This window comes from Saccopteryx leptura, chromosome 4 (genome assembly GCF_036850995.1).
Source record: "Saccopteryx leptura isolate mSacLep1 chromosome 4, mSacLep1_pri_phased_curated, whole genome shotgun sequence".
NCBI classification, from domain to species: domain Eukaryota; kingdom Metazoa; phylum Chordata; class Mammalia; order Chiroptera; family Emballonuridae; genus Saccopteryx; species Saccopteryx leptura.
The window spans coordinates 154155825-154179366 of record NC_089506.1 but is presented as its reverse complement, the minus strand read 5'-3'; the positions used below and the strand labels follow the sequence as shown (position 1 = coordinate 154179366).

General features: G+C 38.5%; 1 protein-coding gene across 3 annotated transcripts in view; it reads right to left on the bottom strand.

Annotated features, from left to right (window-relative positions):
* LNPEP (leucyl and cystinyl aminopeptidase) overlaps nt 1–23542 on the bottom strand; it is a 93766-nt gene that overhangs the window by 8886 nt on the left and 61338 nt on the right. For all 3 annotated transcript variants that reach the window (XM_066381892.1, XM_066381893.1, XM_066381894.1), the window contains exons 10-17: nt 21967–22127; nt 21631–21719; nt 14532–14715; nt 13082–13238; nt 5039–5223; nt 3747–3908; nt 1222–1362; nt 108–189 (exon numbers count right to left, since the gene is read on the bottom strand). In XM_066381892.1, coding sequence (XP_066237989.1) covers nt 108–189; nt 1222–1362; nt 3747–3908; nt 5039–5223; nt 13082–13238; nt 14532–14715; nt 21631–21719; nt 21967–22127 — 1161 coding nt within the window. The remainder of the gene's footprint in view (nt 1–107; nt 190–1221; nt 1363–3746; nt 3909–5038; nt 5224–13081; nt 13239–14531; nt 14716–21630; nt 21720–21966; nt 22128–23542) is intronic.

The window sequence follows — 23542 nt, the reverse complement described above, 5'->3', positions numbered from 1 at the left end:
GAGGGACAGAAATTGGCATGGAAAGCCACCATCTGACTTAGACTGAGCACTCTGAGAGGAAAGGGCTGGCTATACCATCTCCCGTACTAAATGTGTATACTACCAACCTCCAGCAAATGTGCCTTTGTTGAAAACAGGTGAGTCGATCCAGCAACAATACTTTGTATGGTATAGGAACCCAGATGGAACCTGAAGAAACAAATACAAGAGCAGAAGAAGCAAAACAATGAGGCCGCTGTTGGCAGCTCAGTTCTGAGGGTAAGGGACGTGCGTTACTGTAAGCCCCGTGCCATCGGCGGAGCAGAGTCCTACTGCTGGGCTCTACAGCTCCGAAGATCACAGGTCCCCCACACACTTCCTGCCAATGGGAAGGAAAGGTGGCAGAAAAAGACAGGGGCACCCAGATAAATTATTAATCCATTTGATTTTTTCAAATATCACATCCAATATCCAGAAAGGTAATTATTGCTTTAAAAGAAAAAACCTGCCTGACCAGGCGGTGGCGCAGTGGATAGAGTGTCGGACTAGGATGCAGAAGACCCAGGTTTGAGACCCGGAGGTCGCCAGCTTGAGCGTGGGCTCATCTGGTTTGAACAAAAATTCACCAGCTTGGACCCAAGGTCGCTTGTTCAAGCAAGGGGTTACTCGCTCTGCTGAAGGCCCATGGTCAAGGCACATATGAGAAAGCAATCAATGAACAACTAAGGTGTCGCAATGCGCAACGAAAAACTAATGATTGATGCTTCTCATCTCTCCGTTCCTGTCTGTCTATCCCTGTCTATCCCTCACTCTGACTCTCTCTCTGTCTCTGTAAAAAAATAAAAATTAAAATAAATTAAAAAAAAAAAAAAAGAAAAAACCTACATGTAGTATCTACCTGGGTGTGAGTTCTTAACTGACCCCTTGGCAATGAAGAGACATTCTGCACACATAACAAACAGCTACTCTGAAATGGCCTGTGGCCACGTTAAACTAAGTATTCTGGACTCAAGCATGGTTAGGCTTGATTATTACTCAAATGGAACAAAACTGTTATGTGGTTCACTTCACGGAATTATATTTACAAATATGAAGTGTTCTGGGTGTTGCAGTTAAATGTCACAGAAGCATTTTCCCCCTCACAGCAAATCATAACTCCTGTGAACCAATACCACACTAAGAACATTTTTCAAATGCAGAGACTGAAAATACTAAAAGCTAGTAATTCTCTGAGAAACTTACTTCTGTACCAGCTTATTCCAGTTCTCTTTGACAAAATCCCATGCCAGTAAGTGTCCAGGAAATCGTCGGCCCACTGTTCTAATGATAAAAGACAGCTTCTGCGTCCGAATGGTATCTCCACTTAGGCCAGTTTTCATTAACCTGAAAAGCAAAGCAGATTTAGCTTCCAAAATAATTATTCATGATGAAGTGATGACTGAATTTTCATTAGTACTGGTCTCCTAATTAAAACTCTAGCAATTCAAAGAATGTAAATTTCAGATTAGTCTAAGATTGATAAATTGAAAACTTGTTATTTTTTTTAAATGAAGAAAGAACTCACCAATGAGATAAGAAGTTTAATATAGTATGACATAATAATAAATAGTTCTTGATGTAGTAAGGACACTTGAGGAATATATTCTAATAGGATTTACAATTCTGGAGACTGATTTTTTTGTTGTTGTTAAAAATCTTATTTGATTTGAGTAGGGAGGTATAGTAGTAATACTCTTAAAAATGGGCTGTTTAAGTGATGTGAAAATGATGATACATTTCAGAATATTCTTGATATTAATAGTTATTATTTATTGATACTTCATATATACTAGATAATGTTCCAAATTATTGACATGACAACATTTGCAATATGTAATTATTACTTATCTCTATTTTATAGTTTAAGAAACTGAGGTTATATAATTGCCCCAGCTACACTACTGGGAAATACTAAAGCCTGGCATTTGAACATAAGCAGCTCTCATCTACTGTGCTATAAAACGTGTGGAGTGAGAAAACACACATCTCCAAGAGAATGCAGCAATATTTTTAATAGAAAGGAAAACACAAGAGCTCATCAAGATGTGATGGGTTCAATAAATTAGGATACAGCCATATTGTGGAATATGATGCAACCATAAAAATAAATAAAATGGCTCTGGCCAGCAGCTCAGTGGATAGAGTGTCAGCCGATGTATGAATATCCTGGTTCAATTCCTGGTTAGGGCACACAGGAGAAGTGACCACCTGCTTTTCCCACCCTTTCAGCCTTCTCTCTCCTTCCCCTCCCACAGATAGTGACTTGATTAGTTTGAGCATGGCCCCAGGCACTGAGGATAGCTTGGCTGATTCAAGCATCGGCCCCAGACAGGGGTTGCTGGGTGGATCCTGTTCAGGGCACATGTGGGGGTCTGTCTCACTATCTCCCCTCCTCGCATCTTAAAAAACAACAACAACAACAACAAAAATGAAGTAAACTTTATGAACTGACAGGGAAAATCTCAAAGACTGATCACTGAAAGGGCCATCACAAAACACTGGGTATACTATAAACCAATGTTGATATATATGGGCAAAAGGAGGTTTACAGTTGTTGGTATGGAAAAGACATGCAAGTTATGATTATTACAGTAGCTTTGTAACTGTATTTCATGTACTCATAACTGCAAACCTACTTTTGCCCACCACTGTATACTGACCAGGACTGACACTGTTAGCAGACAGAATAAGAATGGAAGTAAAGGATCAGATGAGAAATACTTTCACATTTTATTCCATCTTTTTAAAAAGATTTTTACTTATTTATTTTAGAGAGAGAGAGAGGAGGTGGGGAGAAGCAGGAAGCATCAACTCCCACATGTGTCTTGACCGGGCAAGCCCAGGGTTTCTAACCGGCGACCTCAGTGTTCCAGGTCGACGCTTTATCCACTGCGCCGCCACAGGTCAGGCCTGTTCCATTTCTTAGGTACCATTTAAATACTTCACGATGGGAGTTTATTAGTGCGTTACCAGTTTAAAACAAAATTACTACTAATTTTAAATGAAAACTTAATTTCCTTGGGTCAGAGGTTGACTAGTACTTTAAAGAAAATAATTATCTACGGTGTATCCTTGGCAGTAGCGCTGAGGACATCCCTGGGACACTACTAGGATTTATCTGAGCAAAATGATACAAGAGAAGCAATGCCGCCCGAGCGCCCCCCGGGGTCCTTCCCGTGCTGACTATCCCAGCACCTCTGTGTTTGCCTTGGCCCCGCCCTGACTGTTCCCGTCACGGGCCTGCTCACTGCCCTTCCTTCCCCATATGAAACTCCCTTCCCAGGTCTTCATCAGCTGACTATCGAAAAGAAAATGTCTGACAAATCCACATGAAGGTATACCCTGTAAGCTTTTACATGGTACTTGTTTCTGAAGTGACTGCACGTTCAAATTGACAGCCTGGACAGAGCAATGCCTTGACCACAGGAACGGAGCACTGTCTGTGGAGTTAGAGACAGCATGCCACGGGGATCGAGAAGTGCGTAAGCAGGAAGCAGGAGGGGGTGGGATTCTTGGCTCCTCCCAGTATCTTCTGGGCAAAAAACCTTTGCTTATCTGCCCCGTTCCTGATAAGAACCAGCACGTGCGGGCTCCATGCTGACCCCGTCAGGGCCAGCCGGTGAGTGACGGATGGAAGGGCACTCCCAGGGAAAACGAGCCCTGCTCTTGGAGCGCAATGCTTTTATGTTTTTGGTTTTTATATACATATCCCTTGGGTGATTTCATACCAGTAAAGTTTCCGTACATCCTCTGAGCTGGCAAGAGCTTCAAGTATTTTATTCTTCTCTGCTTCAGAGCCTATAGAGATGTACTTGCTTAAGAGGAACGACCAGCCTTTCTCAGTTCTTGCTCCAACTTTGAACACAGCAGTCATGACATCAGTGGGTAGGCTGTAAGAGAAGTGGTCAAACATGAGAACAAGAAAAAGTCCTGAATACAAAAGTAAAGAAATGACTAGTGGTGGTGATGTTTTGGGGGTCAGAGCAGATAGTACAGTAGACAAGCCTTTACTGTACAACTAATAAGGAGGAAAATAGTAATGTAGTGGCTGCTACATTCCTATTGTGGGACTGTAAGGAATTATCAAATCAATTTAACATAATAATTATCTGCTGAGCATCCACAAAATAGCAGGCAGGCAACTGGCTGGAGGATGCAGAGGGCATGAAAGAGAGTCTCTGCTCAAGGAACTCTGAGGCTATCGCAAAGTACAGAGCAATCAACACACATTACCACATACAGTGTGTTAAGTTTCACGGTAGAAACATGGAAAAAGGGGTCAGAAGAAGTGAAGAAGCACAGTGCCCTCAAAAAGTTAAAAACAGAACTACCATATGATTCAGCAACTCCTACTTCTAGGTATATATCTGAAATAACTGAAAGAAGAATTTCAAAGAGATATTTGTACCCTGATGCTCATAGCAGCATTATTCATAAGAGCTGAAAGGCAGAAACAACCCAAATGTCTATCAATGGATGAATGAATAAGCAAAATGTAGTGTATACATACAATGGGTTGATTATTCAGCCTTAAAAAGGAAGAAAATTCTGACACATTTGACATGGATAAACCTTGATGATATTATGTTAAGTGAAACAAGCCAGTCACAGAAAGACAAATACTGTATGATTTCACATATATGAGGTACTTAGAACAGTAAAAATAGAAAAATACAAAGTAGAATGGTGGTTTCCAGGGGCTGAGGAGAGGGGGAGGTGGGGAATTGTTTGGGTTAAATTTCAGTTTTGCAAAATAAAGTTCTGGAGGTTTGTTGTACCACAGTGTGAATATACTTAATACTAAACTGTACACTTAAAAACTGTTAAGATAGTAGATTTTATGTTATATGTATTTTACTACAATCTAAAAAGAACAATCTTATTTGAGAACATAAGTGCATAGAGTTTGTATACATTAACACTCCGTTTTTTAACATCTATGACCCAGGACGAGAAGCTCCTGGCTTTAGTAAATGATGCGAAGTGAAGAAGACAGCTCATTTGAAGAAGCACACATCACCTCTGAGTTCCATTGGATGCCATCCACTCATCAAACAGCTTCATGGCTTCAGCGCTGCAGTTCTCTAGGTCATGGGTGCAGGCAAAGTCTAGCAAGACTGACCGTAGCTCTCGAGTAGATGGGGTGCCGTCATCAGTCCAAGTTTGTTGTTGAATTTGGCTTTGAAGCAATTTAAATACCCTCATCTAGAGAGACAAAGTGGATTATAATGGAATAATGATAATTAGGACAACCAGAAAAGTAGCACAACTAGATCGCTTTTCTCCAACATTTACCTAAGGAAAAAAAAGGAAGGAGGGACATAGATATTCCTCACTAAATATCAACTGCCCACATACAGCTGCATGAGCCATTCAATAACAAAGTTTATATATAAGGCTGCTGTAGCCAGCAGGGACTTTTAATGACATCACACAGAAAGAATTAATGACTTCTGTGCAGTAGGGAACCTTTTCTCTGTGTGTACTCAGCTACAAGATCTTTTCCTGCCCCGAAGTGTGACTGCTAGAAGGAAGTGGGAACTTCCTGACCTCCTGACTTCAGAATCCATAAATCCAGACAGCAATGAGAGAAAAATATAGTTCTTTACTCGTGAGTAGATGTTAAAATGTCTCTGAACCCAATATTAAAGAAATATTTAAAATATCTAGTTTGATGCTGTAACAAATTAATTTAGTAAGAAAATGAGGACTGCAGGAAAGTATAGTTGTTTACAGCTATTCCCCCTCCCCACCTTTTTATTTAAAAAATTGTGAACCTACAGGAAAGTAACAATAATATACAATGAACACCCCTATGCTAGAGTCACTGCTTTTTATACTCTTACATTTGCTTAGTTTCTATTATGTGTGTATAACACACACACATACACATAAGTTTTTATGCTTTTAGTGGAACCCTATGAAAATAAGTTACAGATATATTGATATTTCATTTATAAATACTTTAACATGCAACTCCCAGGAATAAGGCTATTCTTCTATATAACCATAATACCTTATCACGCTTAAAGAAATGAACAGTTATTTAGTAATATTCGCTATTCAGTCCACTGTTATAGTTACTTCTGAATGTCATTCTTAAATGTATACTTATGGTATTAAGAAATCAATAGATCTCTTATTTCTCTTTCATTTCTCCCCACGACACTCCTAGGATATGGAAGAATTCCCAGGTTACAAGCTGTGGTGCATGGGGAGGGGTGAAAGCACATGGAAGTTTAAAAAATTATCATATGAAATATGCACTTATGAATGCCACTAAAAGGAACAAATATTTTAACATAAAGAATGCTTACAGGTATTTTCATGGCTATAAATAAGGAGAATCAAAATGAGAAAATTTACAGCATGCCCTGCCTGCAGGGTTCTCAGCACAGGCCTTTCTTCCCACTGGTGCTTCTTTACAGCACCAGCCTCATTGTGTCTCACCACAAGTAGCCAAGTACGACAGAGGCCCGCATCCAGAACTCTCCCGCCAGATACCAGCTCAAGTTCTTCACAACGCATTACATTCTTACAGAGGACCACTGTCAATGCCTAAAATGAATCCTAGTTGAAGACTTTTAAATTGTAAGGCCACTTTCTCAGAAGCCCCTCTCTGAATAAATCTCTCTGAAGTGACTGAGAATGGAAAAAGGAATCTGTGCAAGGAGGCCTCCGACGTCTGTGATCCCACGTCAACGCGTTTTTGTTTGTTTGCTTCCAAAGCGACCAAGCAGAGAATGGGCACCTTGTGGAATGTGTGAGTCAGCGTGGAAGTCAGTGGGAGGATGTGAAGTGGAAAACCATTTGCCATGCTGACTGATAGCGCAAGGAACAGGAAAGCAACGCAGGAGAGCCTGCCGGGTACACAGGACTGCTGCCTTCACCAGCGCATCATGATAACACACCATCCCAAATGATGGAAGCATAAAAGAATTTAAAAGCTACTCATAACTGTCAAACAGAAACAAAGGAGGAAGAAGAAAAAGAAGTCACATGTTTGAAATTTTATTTTAACAAGTTCAGTTGAGAAAAATGGCAATGCTCCCTGGGCTTTAACTAAAACATAACAAAGCCAGTACAAAGAAAATGGCACCTGCAAACACTGGAGGAACCAGACACTGGAAGACACTAAGGCTGATTTCTGAGCAGTGACTCCAAAGTGGAATAGCAAGTGCTTCAAATTACTTTTGTCTTTTACAAATAAAATTAAACCTGTTTCTCCATGGTTCTAAATTAATTTGAAGTTTAAACTCATTAAACAATAGAATCCCAGCCTCTCATTTCATAAAATGAAAACGGCGAGTAGAGGAAATCTAGATGCTCGACACAATTCAAGGAGTTAGAACTTCAGAGTATTTTCCTACCATGACACTCACAGGGTTAGACAAGCTGCAAACATTGGAGATGCAATAAAATGTAATAACATTATCATAAAATGATTTAAAAAATAAAACAGGAAAAGATGCTGGCACTTACATTATGTATTATATTTTTATTTACTACTTTAATTTTACACTGATATACCCAGGGAGTTCTTTCTGGGTCAACCGAGCTTCATAAAAATGAAGTGTCAGCTTTTACTGCAAAAAGTTTATCCCACCAATCCCTCATATGTAAAAGAATGACAGACTTATAAGTGATGCAACAAGGATACACCTGGGATCAGATGTTAACATCATGTGTGAACAAGCTGACACATTCAAATGTGCCTCCAGATTCTACTCACAACACCACAGCATACATTACAAAATGTGATATACAGGTATGTGTTACATCTATACGTGCAGCCTACACAACAAAATGACCATTAAATGTACACACTGCTCTGGTGACAATGACATCAAGAATCAGACACCAGTCTTAATCACAAATGCTATTTGAGATTGAATTCGGGGACTCAGAAATGCCTGCCATTCCAATCTTCAACTACAGTGGGTAACTTCACACTTTGAGAGTTTCAATGCTACCAGAATGCCCTAAAAGTAGAACAAGAATTTTAAAGAGACAGTATCTCCCTCTTGATGAACTGAAGCTAAGCTGATTTTTAACTAATAAACAAGTGACAAAGATCTCCAGTAGTAAAAGGGACTATGGTCTTCCAAACACATACTAAGCCTCCTATACTTGCCTTCTAACCACCAGTCCCCCGGACCTCACCCTGAAGTATGTTCTTAATAAAAACATGCCTGCCCAGCAAACTGGAAATCATCTGGAATGAAGATGCAGAGTTACTTGAGTGCCACAGTAGGAAAATATTTAAAAGGTTTAACTCCTTGAGTTGTGTTTCGCATCTACATTCTCAGGGCAGGGATAGCTTTAGGTAAATGATTAAGTGCTCCCTAACACTGGACCTAAACTGAGTTTATGGAGACAAAGAGTGGCTTTTGTCACCATGAAATTTACCTGCTGGGCAGCTTCAAAGGAGACAGCTATTCTGCCTCCTCTTAGGGTATGTTCAGTAGCAACTCTTCTTTAATACTGAAAAGTGAGTGATATATACTAATATTGCCAACTATACTGGGTTGAATAGTATCCTCCCAAAATTCATGTCTGACTGGAACCTGTGAATGTGACCTTATTTGGGAATAGGATTTTTGCAGATGTAAACAAGTTCAGATGAGGTCATACTGGGTTATGGTGAGCCCAAAGTCAATGACTGGTGTCCTTATAAGAAGAGGAAATTCAGACAAAGAAACACAGGAAGACTGCCATGTGAAGACAGAGGCGGGGATTGTAGAACGCAGCTGCAAACTAAGGAACCTTGAGGACTGCTAACAACCCCCTGCCACCAAGAGACACACGGATAGTTTCTCCCTCAGAAGAAACCAAGTCTACCTTGGTAACCCCTGATGGAAGGCTCCCAAAACCATGAGAGAATCAAGTTCTGTTGTTTTAAGACACCAAGTTTAAAGAAAACTAGATAGAAGGTGACAGAGGACAATCTGATTTTGGGTGATGGGTATGCAACATAATTGAATGACAAGATAACCTGGACATGTTTTCTTTGAATATATGTACCCTGATTTATTAATGTCACCCCATTAAAATTAATAAAAATTTATTTATTAAAAAAAAAGACACCAAGTTTATAATTATTTAGTACAGCAGCCCTAGACATCTAATATACTACCCTAAATAGTGTTCATTTGATATAACACTAATAACCCCTAAAATAATTATGGAAATTCTATAATAAAAAATATGTATACAATGAAGTATACTGGTATTGGATCAATTAGATACTCATATTGAAAAAAATATATGTTTGTCTACCTCACACCATATATAAAAGTCAATTTCAGATGGATCATAAATCTAAGTATAAAAGGTAAAATAAGTTTTCAGAAGAGAGCACAGAGACTATCTTGGGTTAGTCATATTTTATACCTTAAAATTAAGAATCTATGCTTATTTAAAAAATCATTAAGACAGTGAAAAGGCAAGACAGAATAGAAGAATATCTGCAAATACACATGATCAAGAAAAAACTCATCAATAGAATACATAAAGAAATCTTAGAAATCAATAAGGAAAGGCAGACACTCCTTTAGAAAAACAAATGAAAAACCTGGGTACAAAAAAAAAAACATCCAATGGTCAATAAACATATCAAAAGGAATTCACCTTCACTTGCGGAAAATGCAAATTAAAGTCAAAACTGCAATACCACAATGCCCCCATCCAAATGGCTAAAATTAGTGTATTACTAATAGTAAGTGTTGGCAAAAATAGAGAGCCAAGATAGAACTTGAATCTTTATATACTCTTGATGGAGTGTTAAATTGGAATAACTTTGAAAAATGACATGGTAGTACAGCATTAACCAGGCATATGTTATGACTCAGTAATCCTACTTCCAGACACATACCCCATAGAAATTCAGCAAAGGCATGCATAAGAATGTCCACAGTAGCCTGACCAGGCAGTGGCACAGTGAATAGAGTGTCGGACTGGGATGTGGAGGACCCAGGTTCGAGACACCGAGGCCACCAGCTTGAGCACGGGCTCATCTGGTTTGAGCAAAGCTCACTAGCTTGAGCCCAAGGTAGCTGGCTTGAGCAAGGGGTCACTCGGTCTGCTGTAGCCCCACGGTCAAGGCACATATGAAAAAGCAATCAATGAACAACTAAGGTGCACAATGAAGAATTGATGCTTCTCATCTCTCTCCATTCTTGTCTGTCTGACCCTATCTATCTCTCTCTGTCTCTGTAAAAAAAAAAAAAAGGAAAAAAAGAATGTTCACAGCAACACCATTTACTATAGCTCCCAACTCCAGACAACTTGAATATTCATCTTTGTCTAGTAGCTGAATTGGCTAACAAATGGACAATTTCTTTAATATATGAACTGTAGAAATTCTGTGCTAGATTCTAAGTTTGCCCTAAAGAGACCAGTAAGTTATTTGCATACTTCTTGGAAATGCACATCAATACTATAAAAAAATACTGTTACTAATATTTTGGATATAAAAGAAATTTCACACAGTAAGCTGACAACTCCATTTTCAAGTACAGATATTGATCGACTTACGACCATTCGACTTTACGACCACAATCGCTAGCCACGACTGCTCCGCGTCTGGCAGCACAAGCGTTGCCCAGCTGGGTGTACAACAGTGTAGACCAGCTTCCGGCAGCACTACCATCTCTGCGTACACCATTTCAACTGTTATCCCAGACTTGGTACAGCAATTTGTGTTTTGTGTCTTGGATATTTTTCATCAAACCCCTCCCAATATGTCTACCAAGAGGAAATTGTCTTTGTCTACACCTCAGCCTGCCAAGAAGGAAAGAAAGGCCATTGATCTCGACACGAAAATGAGCGTGGGCTCATCCAACTTGAGCGTAGGTTCACCAGCTTGAGTGCAGGGGCGCTGGCTTGAGCATGGGATCATAGACACGACCCCATGGTCGCTGGTTTGAGCCCAAGGTCACTGGCTTGAGCAAGGGGCCACTTGTTCTGCTGTAACCCTTGGTCAAGGCACATATGAGAAAGCAATAATGAACAAGTACGAAGGAGGAAAGAAAGTGAATGTGATCACACATGTTTGTGAAAAAACCAACTCCGGTAACCCCAACTGCTGCCTCAGATGACAACATCAACGATCCAAGCACCAGCGGCCAATAAAATGTTTTGTACATGTTTATATATTTTGATATGTTTTGCAATTGGGAAAATGTTTCCTATGGTATTTTTTACACCTGTACAGTATTTTGTATCTTTGTATGCACCTGTATTTTGTAATTTTGTATGTTTTGCAAATATTAAACCAGTTGTACTGGTAATGCAGTGCTTTACTTAAACCTGACGAATGTAAAAATAGGAAACAAAATGGTGTAGAGATGATACAAATGGCATAAAATGAACAAAGAAAATTATGATATATAACAATAATGAAAGAAAATTATGATAAAATATGATTTAAGTATTTTTATAACTTTGTTTCACAGTACTGTACATATAGCCTACTCAACTTATGACCAAACATGTTACGACCAGTCTGCTGGAACCAATCGTGGTCATAAGTCGAGCACTAGCTGTATGTAACTGGATGTGGATCTGTGATTTTAAACCTTAAATACACGGTCTTCAAGCTTTTCAAACTGTTTTAATTTAACAATCTCAGTTTAAAAAACAAAGAAAAAATGATAGCAAAGAAGAAAAAAATCTTTGCTTTCAACAAAAAGGTATCATTGCAAAGATGAGATTGTCACAAAATAAATTAGTAGTAAATACAGGAATATAACACAAAGAATAGGCTTTGAAGTAAAACTAATAAGGATTAGAATCTCAGTTTTATAATTGACTAGGTCAGTGACTTTGGTGAAGTTATTTAGTCTCCTCATTTATCTAGTAAGGGTAGAAATATCTATTTGGCATACATGATTATTAACGAGGTAATCTACGTTAAGCACTGAGCATGATGTACAAAATATAATAAGCACTGAAATATACTCATTTCTAGTGTATTTCACTCATTTATTCATTCAACATTTACTGAATGTCACTATGGGCTGGGTCACATTGCAGGCGCTGGTTTTTATAAGGCTAATATATAGTTAAAGCCTTGTGAAGTAAAAGAATGATAAAATCTATCAATTAGAAGAGACTTCAGAAATCACCTAACTTAAGACATCTCACCTATGGGGAGGGATGGGCTGGCTCCTTTGCATCAGGTCAGAAACTTGAAAGGAAGGGTGCTTTCCCAGCTCCATGTGGCCCACCTGCCTCCCGTTCTCTTTGCCCACTGAGAACCAAGCATGCGATAAGAGCTCATCACACACGATGCACAGTAGGACAGTACAAATGGCAGAAAGGAGATTGTTTTTTAAAAAAAAGATGTAATAATCCTACCCCTTCCTTTTGCCAGTGAAGGGATCAAAACTGTAAAGGACTGATTCTAATTCCTGGTCCAACTGGATAGCCTGCCTAGTTTACAAAGCAAACCCTGTTGTCAGAATGTGCTAATTCAGAGAATCAGATAAAACAAAGGATTCGTCACTCCCTCCCAAGCTTTTAAAACCCCAGTCAACAGTTTAACACGGAAAGCATCTAAAATAACTGTTAAGATCAGGCAACTGGTTTTAAAAAAGGTAAAACTCCAACACTAAGACTCCCGTACTGCTTTGCCAAGAAACTTATATTCCACCAGCACCATCAACCACAAGACAGGTATCAGTAAGGGTCCCAAACGCTGTTCTCAGTGCAAACACAACTGGCACTTCGTATTGACCACTAAGATATCAATGGGGAGCATTACTTTGCAAAAGGGCCCATTTAAAGAATATCTAAAAACAAATGAGGATTTAACTAGAAAAAAATTTTTTTCATGTGATAGTAGTACCAGAAGTCTACATTTTGATATTCAAACAAGACCACATCATCTGAAGCCTTTATCAGCTCTTCATGGTAAGCAATGACATTTTGATTCAAAGTAAAGACTGGCAGGAAAGTGAATGGAATTTAGTTAGTTTTTCAGCCTATTACTGCTGAATGGAATTATGAATAACCAACTTAAAGGCAAGCAACAAAGAGAAGCTGGCAAAGGCAGACTCACCACCAGTCTTGAGGTCAGATCCATGTGTCCCCGTTTCTCAAGGAGGTTGTGGATGAGGCCTGTCTGGAACAGGGCTTCAGTGATGGGTGCTGTGTAGGTCTCGTTTCCAAGATAATCGATCAAGTCAAAGGCCCTCTGGAGAGGCACTCTGCCTAGTCTAAAGGGTGAAAGGACAGAAAAGGTGAAACACGCTGAGAAAAGCAGGTAAACTCGGGGCATGCTGAGAGAGAAATTTATAGTCAGACAGTGAGTCTTGAAGACCTAAAATTTAAGCTTAGAATGTCATTCTGTAAGGTTAGACTAAATATTACCATTGACTAAGTTCATGTGTGTGACCCAAGGTTAAAGACACATTTCAGAAAAAAGATAAATAATTGTTCCATTTTTATTCCATAAGTCACCTGCAAATTGCTACTGACTCAGGAAAAATATTACAGTATCTTAGGTGAGACAAGATGAAAAGTGCTAATTTTATTTTCTTTAATTACTTATATTTACCAGGTGAGAAAAGGTAGCATAAAGAGGATCTGACTCAGAAAGAAAATTTTTTATTTATTTATATGAGAATTGTTGTCAAACTTGTTAGCAAGGTCCATTGTGAAGTTATGCTGAGTACATTTTAACAATTAGTCATTTTAAGCCCTGGCTGAGTAGCTCAGTTGTCAGAGTGCCGTCCCAATAACCCAAGGTTGCAGGGTCAATCCTCAGTCAGGGCACACACAAGAGTCAACCAATGAATGGATAAATCAATGTTCCTCTCTCTCTCTCTCTCCCTCTCTCTATCAAATCAATAAATAATTTTTAATTAAACATTTTATAGAAATCATAACAGTGATAATTGAGATGATATAAGGTAACTTCATATAATATGAACCCAAATAGGAAGGTCAAGAGCAATCAGAAGGAATACTTGAATATTTCTTGTGTCTCTAGATGCATTAACAATCTAAATTGGTAATCTTCTTATACTGAAGATCTATATACAAGGTCCCTTGCCATTTTAGGCTTTGGGATTCTGTAATGCATGAGGTAATAAGGGAGGCAAGTGGTCACAAATAAGGAGGCTATAGAGGTCAGATATTGTCCCTCAAATTGGTGAGTAAGCACTAAGCATGACACTCAAACCGAGCGCTGCTTGAAAACAAGTCTCACAAGAAATAAAACAAACCTGAACTTCATCAATTTATTCAGCAAATATGGGTCCTGATAGTTGACCTACATTCTTGAAATTTTATTTAAATCTTGTTAACTGTTCAATATTTGTAACTAATGCTTCAATATAGATTATAAAGTCCCCTGAAGGCAAGGACTATGTCTTACATGTTCCAGTTCCTCCAAAATAATTGACACCTAACAGGCAATACAGGAACTGTGTTTTCTAAAATGTTCCTTTTCTCAATATCATTTGTTTTAAAAACAAACAAACAAAACAGAACCAAGTATACTCTACCCTGCAAGTTCAAAGATGTTGTTGATGAGGTTGGCTCGGTCTTTGTCACTCAGGACATAAGGATTTAGTTTCAACTGTTTGATTAGAGCATTCCAGTCATCATCTGCGTAATGTACAATATAATAGCCAGTCATGTTTGTATTGACTTTGATCCACTGCACTTCTTCTGTAAGATTGATGACATCTAATATGAACCAAAAAATGAGAGGGAAGTGGGGGAACATGGAGAGGATAATAGGGCAAGAAAAGAATGTTGAATAAATCTTTAGTCAATACGGTATATTAATTATTCTACTAAGAAACTCTGCCTTTGAAGGTTATTTTCACATTAACAAAGCACTACTCATTCATGTAACAATTATTTATTTAATGCTGAACAACGTAGTTATATCCTTCTCTCACAGATCTTTACAGTCTAATGTAACCAGACAGGTAGAATTCGTATATATGTTATTGATGGAAAAAGAAAATACGATATTTTATGGAAGTAGATAGAAGAAATGCTTCATCCTCTAGGGAAAGTTAGGAGAGGTTCCCTGGAATAAATAACAGCTAAGTTGACACTGCAGGATACACAGTTGTTAGCCAGGGAAGGAATGTTCAAGCCACAGAAAGAAAGCATAGTGGTCTCTCCATGCACTGAACTGGCTTCCCCGCTCTCTGGGCCCAGATGAGAGAAGCGGGGAGGAAGGGGGGGGCAGCAGGGAAGAGACTGAGAGAACTTGGAAAATGTGCTCCATTTTAGTCTTTATGTTAGCAAAGGAAGAACAAATAAAGTCATTTAGAAAAGTCACCTAAGTCAAGGCTAGCAAAAGAAACATTAGGGAAGGATTAATGTCTCATTGTGCACAAATAAAAATAATAGTTAAAATAATAGAAAAGTGATATGTTCTTTTTGGGGCTCCTACCATTACATGTATAAGAGCTGAGAGAATGATCAGAAATTTATACAAAATGACTTCAATCAATGTACAATTAATAAAGAACTGACAACTATATATATATATAGTGAGTTTTAAAATCCTTAAAATTTCTAATCAAGAAATGTTCTTTAAAGTTAGCAACAAGGACATGAACTTAATATCATAGTTAAGGATGTGCTTCTAAGTGTCTTAAAGCTTACTATGTATGAGACTATATGCTTATGAGCTATTGTTTTTTCATTGCTAATCCTTCAGCACAGAGGACAATGTTCTTAGTACTCAAAAAATACTTGGAAAATTAATGGATGAATAAACAAAATAACCACCATGGAAAATGGTTTCAAAGCACCTAAATAAGGCTAGTTAATGTTTATGATATAAGTTTTTTTCCCCATTTTATTTATTTTATTTTATTATTATTATTTTTTTTTTTTTTGCATTTTTCTGAAGCTGGAAACAGGGAGAGACAGTCAGACAGACTCCCGCATGCGCCCGACCAGGATCCACCTGGCACGCCCACCATGGGGCGACGCTCTGCCCACCAGGGGGCGATGCTCTGCCCATCCTGGGCGTAGCCATGTTGCCACCAGAGCCACTCTAGCGCCTGAGGCAGAGGCCACAGAGCCATCCCTAGCGCCTGGGCCATCTTTGCTCCAATGGAGCCTTGGTTGCGGAAGGGGAAGAGAGAGACAGAAAGGAAGGAGGGGGGGAGGGGTGGAGAAGCAAATGGGCGCTTCTCCTGTGTGCCCTGGCCGGGAATCGAACCCGGGTCCTCCGCACGCTAGGCCGACGCCCTACCGCTGAGCCAACCGGCCAGGGCTCTTTCCCATTTTAAAGTAAAGTGCTAATTTTTAAAACAGAAAGAGGAGTAGAGAAATAAAAAAAATAATCTAAACTCAGGCAATGATAGCACTGTGGAGCATATTTCCTGCTAAGATTTCTCCTGTATACATTTTAACTGATGTGATATCCATACAACAGATTTATATATACATATATATACATATATATATATATGCATTTACTTTTTCACTTAACAGATTCTACCCACTGCCATTTTCCTTGTCTCCATATGTAGTGTTCAAATATTTTCATAATATGTATTCTATGTCAAGCTCTATCACAGTTCAACCAATCTCCTATTTGGAAAAATTTAGGCTGTTTTAAATTTTTCACCACCATAATAGTTTGTCTGAAGGTTTTTGTACATATAGCTTAGAAACACACTTAAACTCTTTAGTATCTGCAGTCAGTCTTAGGGTCTATCAACTTCAAAAGCATGAAAGAGTAAAAGTTATCAGATTCTCTTAATACCTTATTTACTCTAATGCTAATAAAATTGCAAAAGATATTTAAGATGGTAGAGACTTACATCCTGATCATGTATAAACATATCAGATACCTTTTTCGTTTAAAAATTCTGTGATAATTTCTATTTTCCATTTAATACAGCAATAGGTGGGAAAGATCAGTTATATTAATATGACCTATTCCTTTTTCTAGAGCAGAATGTAGTTCTAAGGGATAATTGTGATGGCAGCAGTAGCTGCTCCAAATTGGAGTCATTTTTAACAAAAAAACTACAACTAATGAAATTAACTTTATCACTAGCTAATGCAAAAATATCCACACTCTCTAGGTCACCAAACACAGCTTCCTCCAGATGCCTTCTCAAGACGGGCCTTGGGAAGGACTGAGGAGCTCCGAAGCCCCTTTCCCACACGAGGAGGCAGCAGCGCTAGTATGGCACGTTCCCAACCGCAGGGTGTGGGAGAGGATTGGAACAGAGTATCTTGGCTGATAAGCAAGCAACTTGCTGTGTTGTAAACCTAGCCAAGTCCAGATGGTAGAGAGGAGAAACACAGCTGGGAGTATACTTGAAATTACTACTGTCATCTTGATGACAGAAGATAAAGCAGTACAGCCAAGAGAACAGAAAGGAGAGTTATCGTTTAAAATCAACATGTTAGTCTCTTTCAGGTCCTCTGAATGATTCATAATAGAGATCCTTAAAATCACAGGTATCAAAAAATAATAGCTTTGCTCACAAATGTGGAGAGGTTATTCTCATATGTTTTTAATTTATTATAATCATTAACAGATTAACAGTTCCATTTTCACAGTCCACTGAGTAGTAAAAAAGAATAAGCAACTCCAATCTTAAATGGCAGAAGCCCAGATGAAATAATCTAATATTGATTTTAAAAAGACATTTGTCAATGAGTATGGAAATGAACTACTGTTTAATAAAGAAACATTGAAGCACAGAAACAGAAACAAAAATTACGTTTTTACTACAAAGTTCCAAAGTTCCATGCGTGGTTTGCTCCAGAAGGTTAGCATGAGACACACAGTTGAACTGCCCCCCGCCTCTTGTTCAAAAGCATTCCTCTCTGCAATGCTGCTTTCTTCTCCTTTATTTCATTAGGGGAGGGGAAAGGCTTAAGCAGAGAATGGCACATGATAACTACCATAATTCTATGATTTTCCTTTTTCATTTTTCCACTTGCCTTTCACTCCAATGACATGTCTTTTAGTTTTAGGGAAACATTTCTGGCACAGTGATACTCTTTTAGAAACATGAAGGTTTCACGTTAGATTCCATATAAAAATTTCCTATAGTTAAAGAGCTGAGAGGTGAGAAAGATGTAGATTGAGACTGAGACAGAGACAGAAGAGGGGGAATGGAAGGAAGAAAAAGGAGGGAGAAGCTCATAATTTTAGTATAATTTCAATATGTAGCTTGAAAAAATGGCCCCTTTTAGGCCTACTTCTAAGAAATAAGTATTACTTGTTCAAAGTTCAGGTATATGGGGAAAAGTGACTATGATATTAAGAAACAATAACTCCTATATTTGACTGAACTAACGGACTAATCCAGCAACCCTGGAACACATGAAAATATACTATAGATTTAACAAACTACCAAGGTAACACCCTATATGAAAGTCACATGACAAACAATAAGCCTCTGTAGTCACTGTCTCTACTACATTTCTTTTGCGAACAGAAAAAAATTAAAATAAAAGTAATTCGCAGTGAGTGTCAGGAGCCAAGAAGAGCCAACTGTCCTTAGGGTCCAACATTTTTTTGTGAGAACAGAACATTTCAGTGTGGACTCTCAAACCTGAACTGCCAGGAACTAAAACAGCAATAGCAGCAAGAGAAATAACAGAAGAGGAACTAACAGACACTGCTTTCATCATGTACTGGCTCAGCTCCAGCTCTAGATTAAACCAATTATATCATAGTGTGTCTTGTATATTTCCCTTCACTGGGAATATTTTGAAATGGAAGGAATCAGAAGATATCATTTCATCTGGCTTTGAAAACTCTTTTCCTGGATTTTGACAGTGAGATTTAAAACTGAGTCACTTCATTATAGAAAAAATTTATTCTTTCAATAAATGTTCATGTAACCACTAGTTGTTAAGGCTGCAAAAGTGATTCATATAGCCATAAATCTACCTTCAATAGGGAACACGTCTAATGCAGTGGTAGACACACGTGAAACAGTACTCCAAGTATGCTAACAGTTAGAGAAGTAAATAATGTTATTACAGCACATAAGTGGGGCATCTAACCTGTCCTAAGGTGAGGAAAGGCTTCCTAGAGCAAGCCATGGGTTAGCTGAGATCTGAAGGATGAACAGGAGTAAACCAAGGGAGCGGTGCAGCAAGAGAGTTGTTCCAGGAGAAAAACCAACATAAACAAAGGCCTCTGAGTCAAGAGGAAGAATGGCTTGTTTGAGTTGTTCCAACAATTTTTATGCAGCAGAAACACAGAGAGCTAGGTAAGAGCTTAGAAAAAAAAGGCTATAACAGAAAAATATGAGCTGGCTTTGGGGGTTTGAAACTCAGAGTTTAAAAAGCTCACATGTAAACTAAGCTAAAAAGTAAAGGGATAATAAAAGCAGATATCTTATTGTCCAAATAATTCAATGCCATCAAAAACTTGTATCAGGAGGTTTGCAAACTATCCCTATTGGTCTCTTTCCAATAGGGAGACAAGGTTATTTCCTCTCTCTTAAGTCAGAGACATCCTTCCAGGGCCCATGTGCAGTCTTGTTTTCAAGAAAGAAGGCACATTTCCTTGCACGCCAGCTATGCTAGATTAATCAAGGGTATCAGGGCATCCTCAACTTTTCTTGGGGTTTTAAATAATGAGGTTGTAGTTTTAACACTCCACAATGCAACTGGTATGCTTGTATATTTTCTATTGGCATTATAACTTGTTACCACACAACAGAAGGGCAACTTAGAAATACGTATTAAATGCTTGACCAGGCAGTGGTACAGTGGACAGAGCATTGGACTGGGATGCAAAGGACCCAGGTTCGAGACCCCGAGGTTGCCAGCTTGAGCACGGGCTCATCTGGTTTGAGCAAAGCTCACCAGCTTTGACCCAAGGTCGCTGGCTTGAGCAAGGGGTTACTCAGTCTGCTGAAGGCCCACGGTCAAGGCACATATGAGAAAGCAATCAATGAACAACTAAGGTGTTGCAACAAGAAACTAATGATTGATGCTTCTCATCTCTCTCGGTTCCTGTCTGTCCCTATCTATCCCTCTTTCTCACTGTCTCTGAAAAAAAATGTATTAAATCAGAAAAGGTAACAGTCTCCATTCTGAGAAGCATTCCTATGAAAAGTTTAAATAATGAAAAAAGCATTTAAGAGCCCAAATTTTTATTAAGGTTTTTTCCTCCCATAGAGACAAATGCTGAATCAAGTGTCCAAAAGTAAGGAAAGATTAAGTCAATTGCTATATATTAGTGTTTTTAAATAAGACACAAGGCCTTGGCCAGTTGGCTCAGTGGTAGAGCATCGGCCCAGTCTGTGGAAGTCCCAGGTATGATTCCCAGCCAAGGCACACAGAGAAGCTCCCATCTGTTTCTCTACTTCTCCACTCTTCCCCCCTCTCCTTCCTCTCTATTTTTCTCTTCCCCTCCTGCAGCCAAGGCTCCATTGGAGCAAAGTTGGCCCACGTGCTGAGGATGGATCCATGGCCTCCGCTTCAGGCACTACAATGACTCTGGTGACAACAGACCAGCAGCCCAGGTGGGTAGAGCATCGCCCCCTAGTGGGCATGCCCAGTGGATCCTAGTCAGGCACATGCAGGAGTCTGTCTCTCTGCCTCCCCATTTCTCAATTCAGAAAAATACAAAAATAAATAAAAAAATAATAAAAAAATAAGAGATAAGATTTACATTGTATGACATCAAAAATATTTTAAATGACTAGAAAAATAATCAGAGTATTTATGATAGGGTAATAAGATTTGTTCTCTTTTTCTAGATTTTCTGTAATGTGTATGTATTATGTTTAAAGTATTTTTTCAATAGTAACATCAAGAACAATAGCTAGCTTCTATATAGCACACAGCCTATGCCAGGTGTTGTTCTGGTTTTTCATATAAATGAACTCAATTAATTCTTATCATGACACTACAAAGTAAGTTTAATTACTATCTCCATCCTATAGCTGAGGGAATGAGGTCGCATAACTCACCTAAAATCATACAACTGAACTGAACCAGGCAATCTGGCTCCAAACTCTGTTTACTTAACCATTAAGCAACACTGCACTCTCAGAAATATAGGACTGAATGCCAGATCCAAACTTAAACAAGCAATTTCCCCTTGACTTAGAGCTAGAGTATCACTGATGGTTTCTGCCGTCAGAATTTCTTGCCCCATTTTCTTCATTACCAAAAAATGTATACTATGTCCACAGGAGATTCTGTAATAATTATTTACTATAAATCTAGGTCATGAATCAACCTTTATTATACATGAGAATCATCTAGAGTGCTTGTTAAAACGTCATTGCCCCTACACACCCCCAGAAAGCAGAGAGCAGAGCCTACTTTAAGGAATTGTTCTACTTCTTACTTTATAACATAAAATAATTATCTAGGATATAAAACTACAGCATTTTCTATTGTGCACCAGGACTGCTCGCACTTTCAGTGCAACTTTTTATACTTTATATCACATGACTAGGAAAGACTAATATTATGCATGATAGACTCAATCTCATTTTAGTCACAGCACGTACAGGTGACTCATAGAACCAGCCCCCAGAGTGTGCACCCTGGGAAGTGTAAGCTCCTGTCCACTGCTTTGCCAGGTGTTTTAATAATGTGCTGTTTATCAGAAAAGTGTTAATTAAGTCAAACCTGATTTCTTGTCCAGAAATGACACTAGTTGATATTTTGAGTAATTTCTTCCCTCGGCGATAATGGATAGTGGAATATGCCAGAGATAGCTATAAAAAGAAAATATTGAAAGATTATTACGCTTTCAAATACTTCAGTCAGTTACAAGTAATTTGTTATGCTTTGCTTTTTTGATTGTGGGGCATTTTCTTGCAAAAAGGTGAAAAATTTCAAAGTATTTCCAGTAAAGGATGATCTTATAAGAGGTTTTATAAGAACCTATTATTACAAAACATTTAAAAATACCTTAACCCGAGTGTACAAAAGAGATTGCAGAGGGAGGAAGACGGTATGCACCTTGCATTTGAAGGCTGAATTTCAGGTTTCATACTTAAAAAGAATCTTTCCTGTTGTACAAGAAGTTCCTTTCCTTTTTTCTGAACGGTCACTAAAGGGAATCCTTTCTGCAGGGTCCAGGTTTTCATCATTTTTTTTATATCTAGTGTTTTGTTTGTGACCTATAAAATAAAAGAATATATTATTTTTGTTTAAAGATAAACAGTTTAAAAACTCTACAACTGGTATCTTTTCCCTACCACATTGTATGAAGGCTGTATTTAATGTTAACATAAAAGGAAGCATGAATGCCGAGTTGAATTTACATTTCTAATCTAGGTAAATGAATAATTACTAAAAGGAAAATAAACTGGAACAGAACTAAGTGATAACTGGAGTGAGAGAGGCACTATGTTGAAAAAGCAGCAGACATTATCAACCAAGTGTTTTTTTGAAATCTCTAAAGAGGTATAAGCGCTTTCAGGTCCCAATACCAGCACAGAAGGTGTGAATAATGACATATAGTCTAGAAGCAGAAGGACGGCTACCTACTCCTGTGAACCAGCTGCATCCAGGTTCCTCTATTCTCCAGACCCTCTGCTTTCATAAATGTTAACGCTTTCTTAAAGAACGAATATCGTGGGAATGCCAGGGAGCAGCAGTAGCAGAAGAGTGAAATATAAACAGGTCAGTTGCCTTGACTTTAAGTCTCTCTAGAGAATAGTGGTAAACTCTTTTGACGGTCAGACCCTCTTTCCCAATAATTACATAAACTTATCTACAAAAATCTAGACTCCAGTGTCAGAGGTTCACAGATCCAAGCCCTGAGACATCTGGTATTAATGATTAAGAAGCAATTTTTGAACAACTATTGCTTTTAAAAAGGTAAGTTAAACTTATGATTCAATTTTTTTTTCTAGATTACATAAGAATTTGAACTGCAAGTAACTAAGATCGTGAAGTACTCACAATGTTTGCAGTATCGCTGCTCTACGGCAGCCTATTGACCTCGATCACCATACCCCTGTTCAGTTAAAGCAGAAAAGGATGGAGCAATTCTTCCCAAATTCATTGTGATATTAATCTTACATTTCTTGTGGCTCAGATTCACTTATTTCTGGACAAGAGGCTAGGAAGAAAACAAGCTTGCTCCAAAGCAAGGCCCTTTGGGTCTCTGAAGCAGAACTGAAATGAAGAGTCCAGTGTATATTTGATGGGATGTTAAAAACCTGAGGGTACTGCTAGGGACTAGGAGGCTGAGAGAGAAAAACACCATGACAGAAAAGCTAAAGTCAGTGAGGAAGGCAGAGGTATATTCTAATTGTCAGGCAATAATGTTACAAATATAAAGGAAATAATGTAGCTCCCAATTGAAATATGACTATATGGTAAAGGGAAAAACAATGATTTGGAAGCATCCCTTAGGAAGATAATAAGGGCTGATCCCTCTTCTCAGAGAGAACTCAGAGAGTAGGAAGGTATGGCTTCTGGGCAAAGGGTTACAGTCAGAGTAGGCCAGGTTTCAGATAAGGCAAAAAAGCAGAAAGATTACATGGAAAAGATCCAGAGCAGGGTTCTTAATAGGGTCCGTAAGACT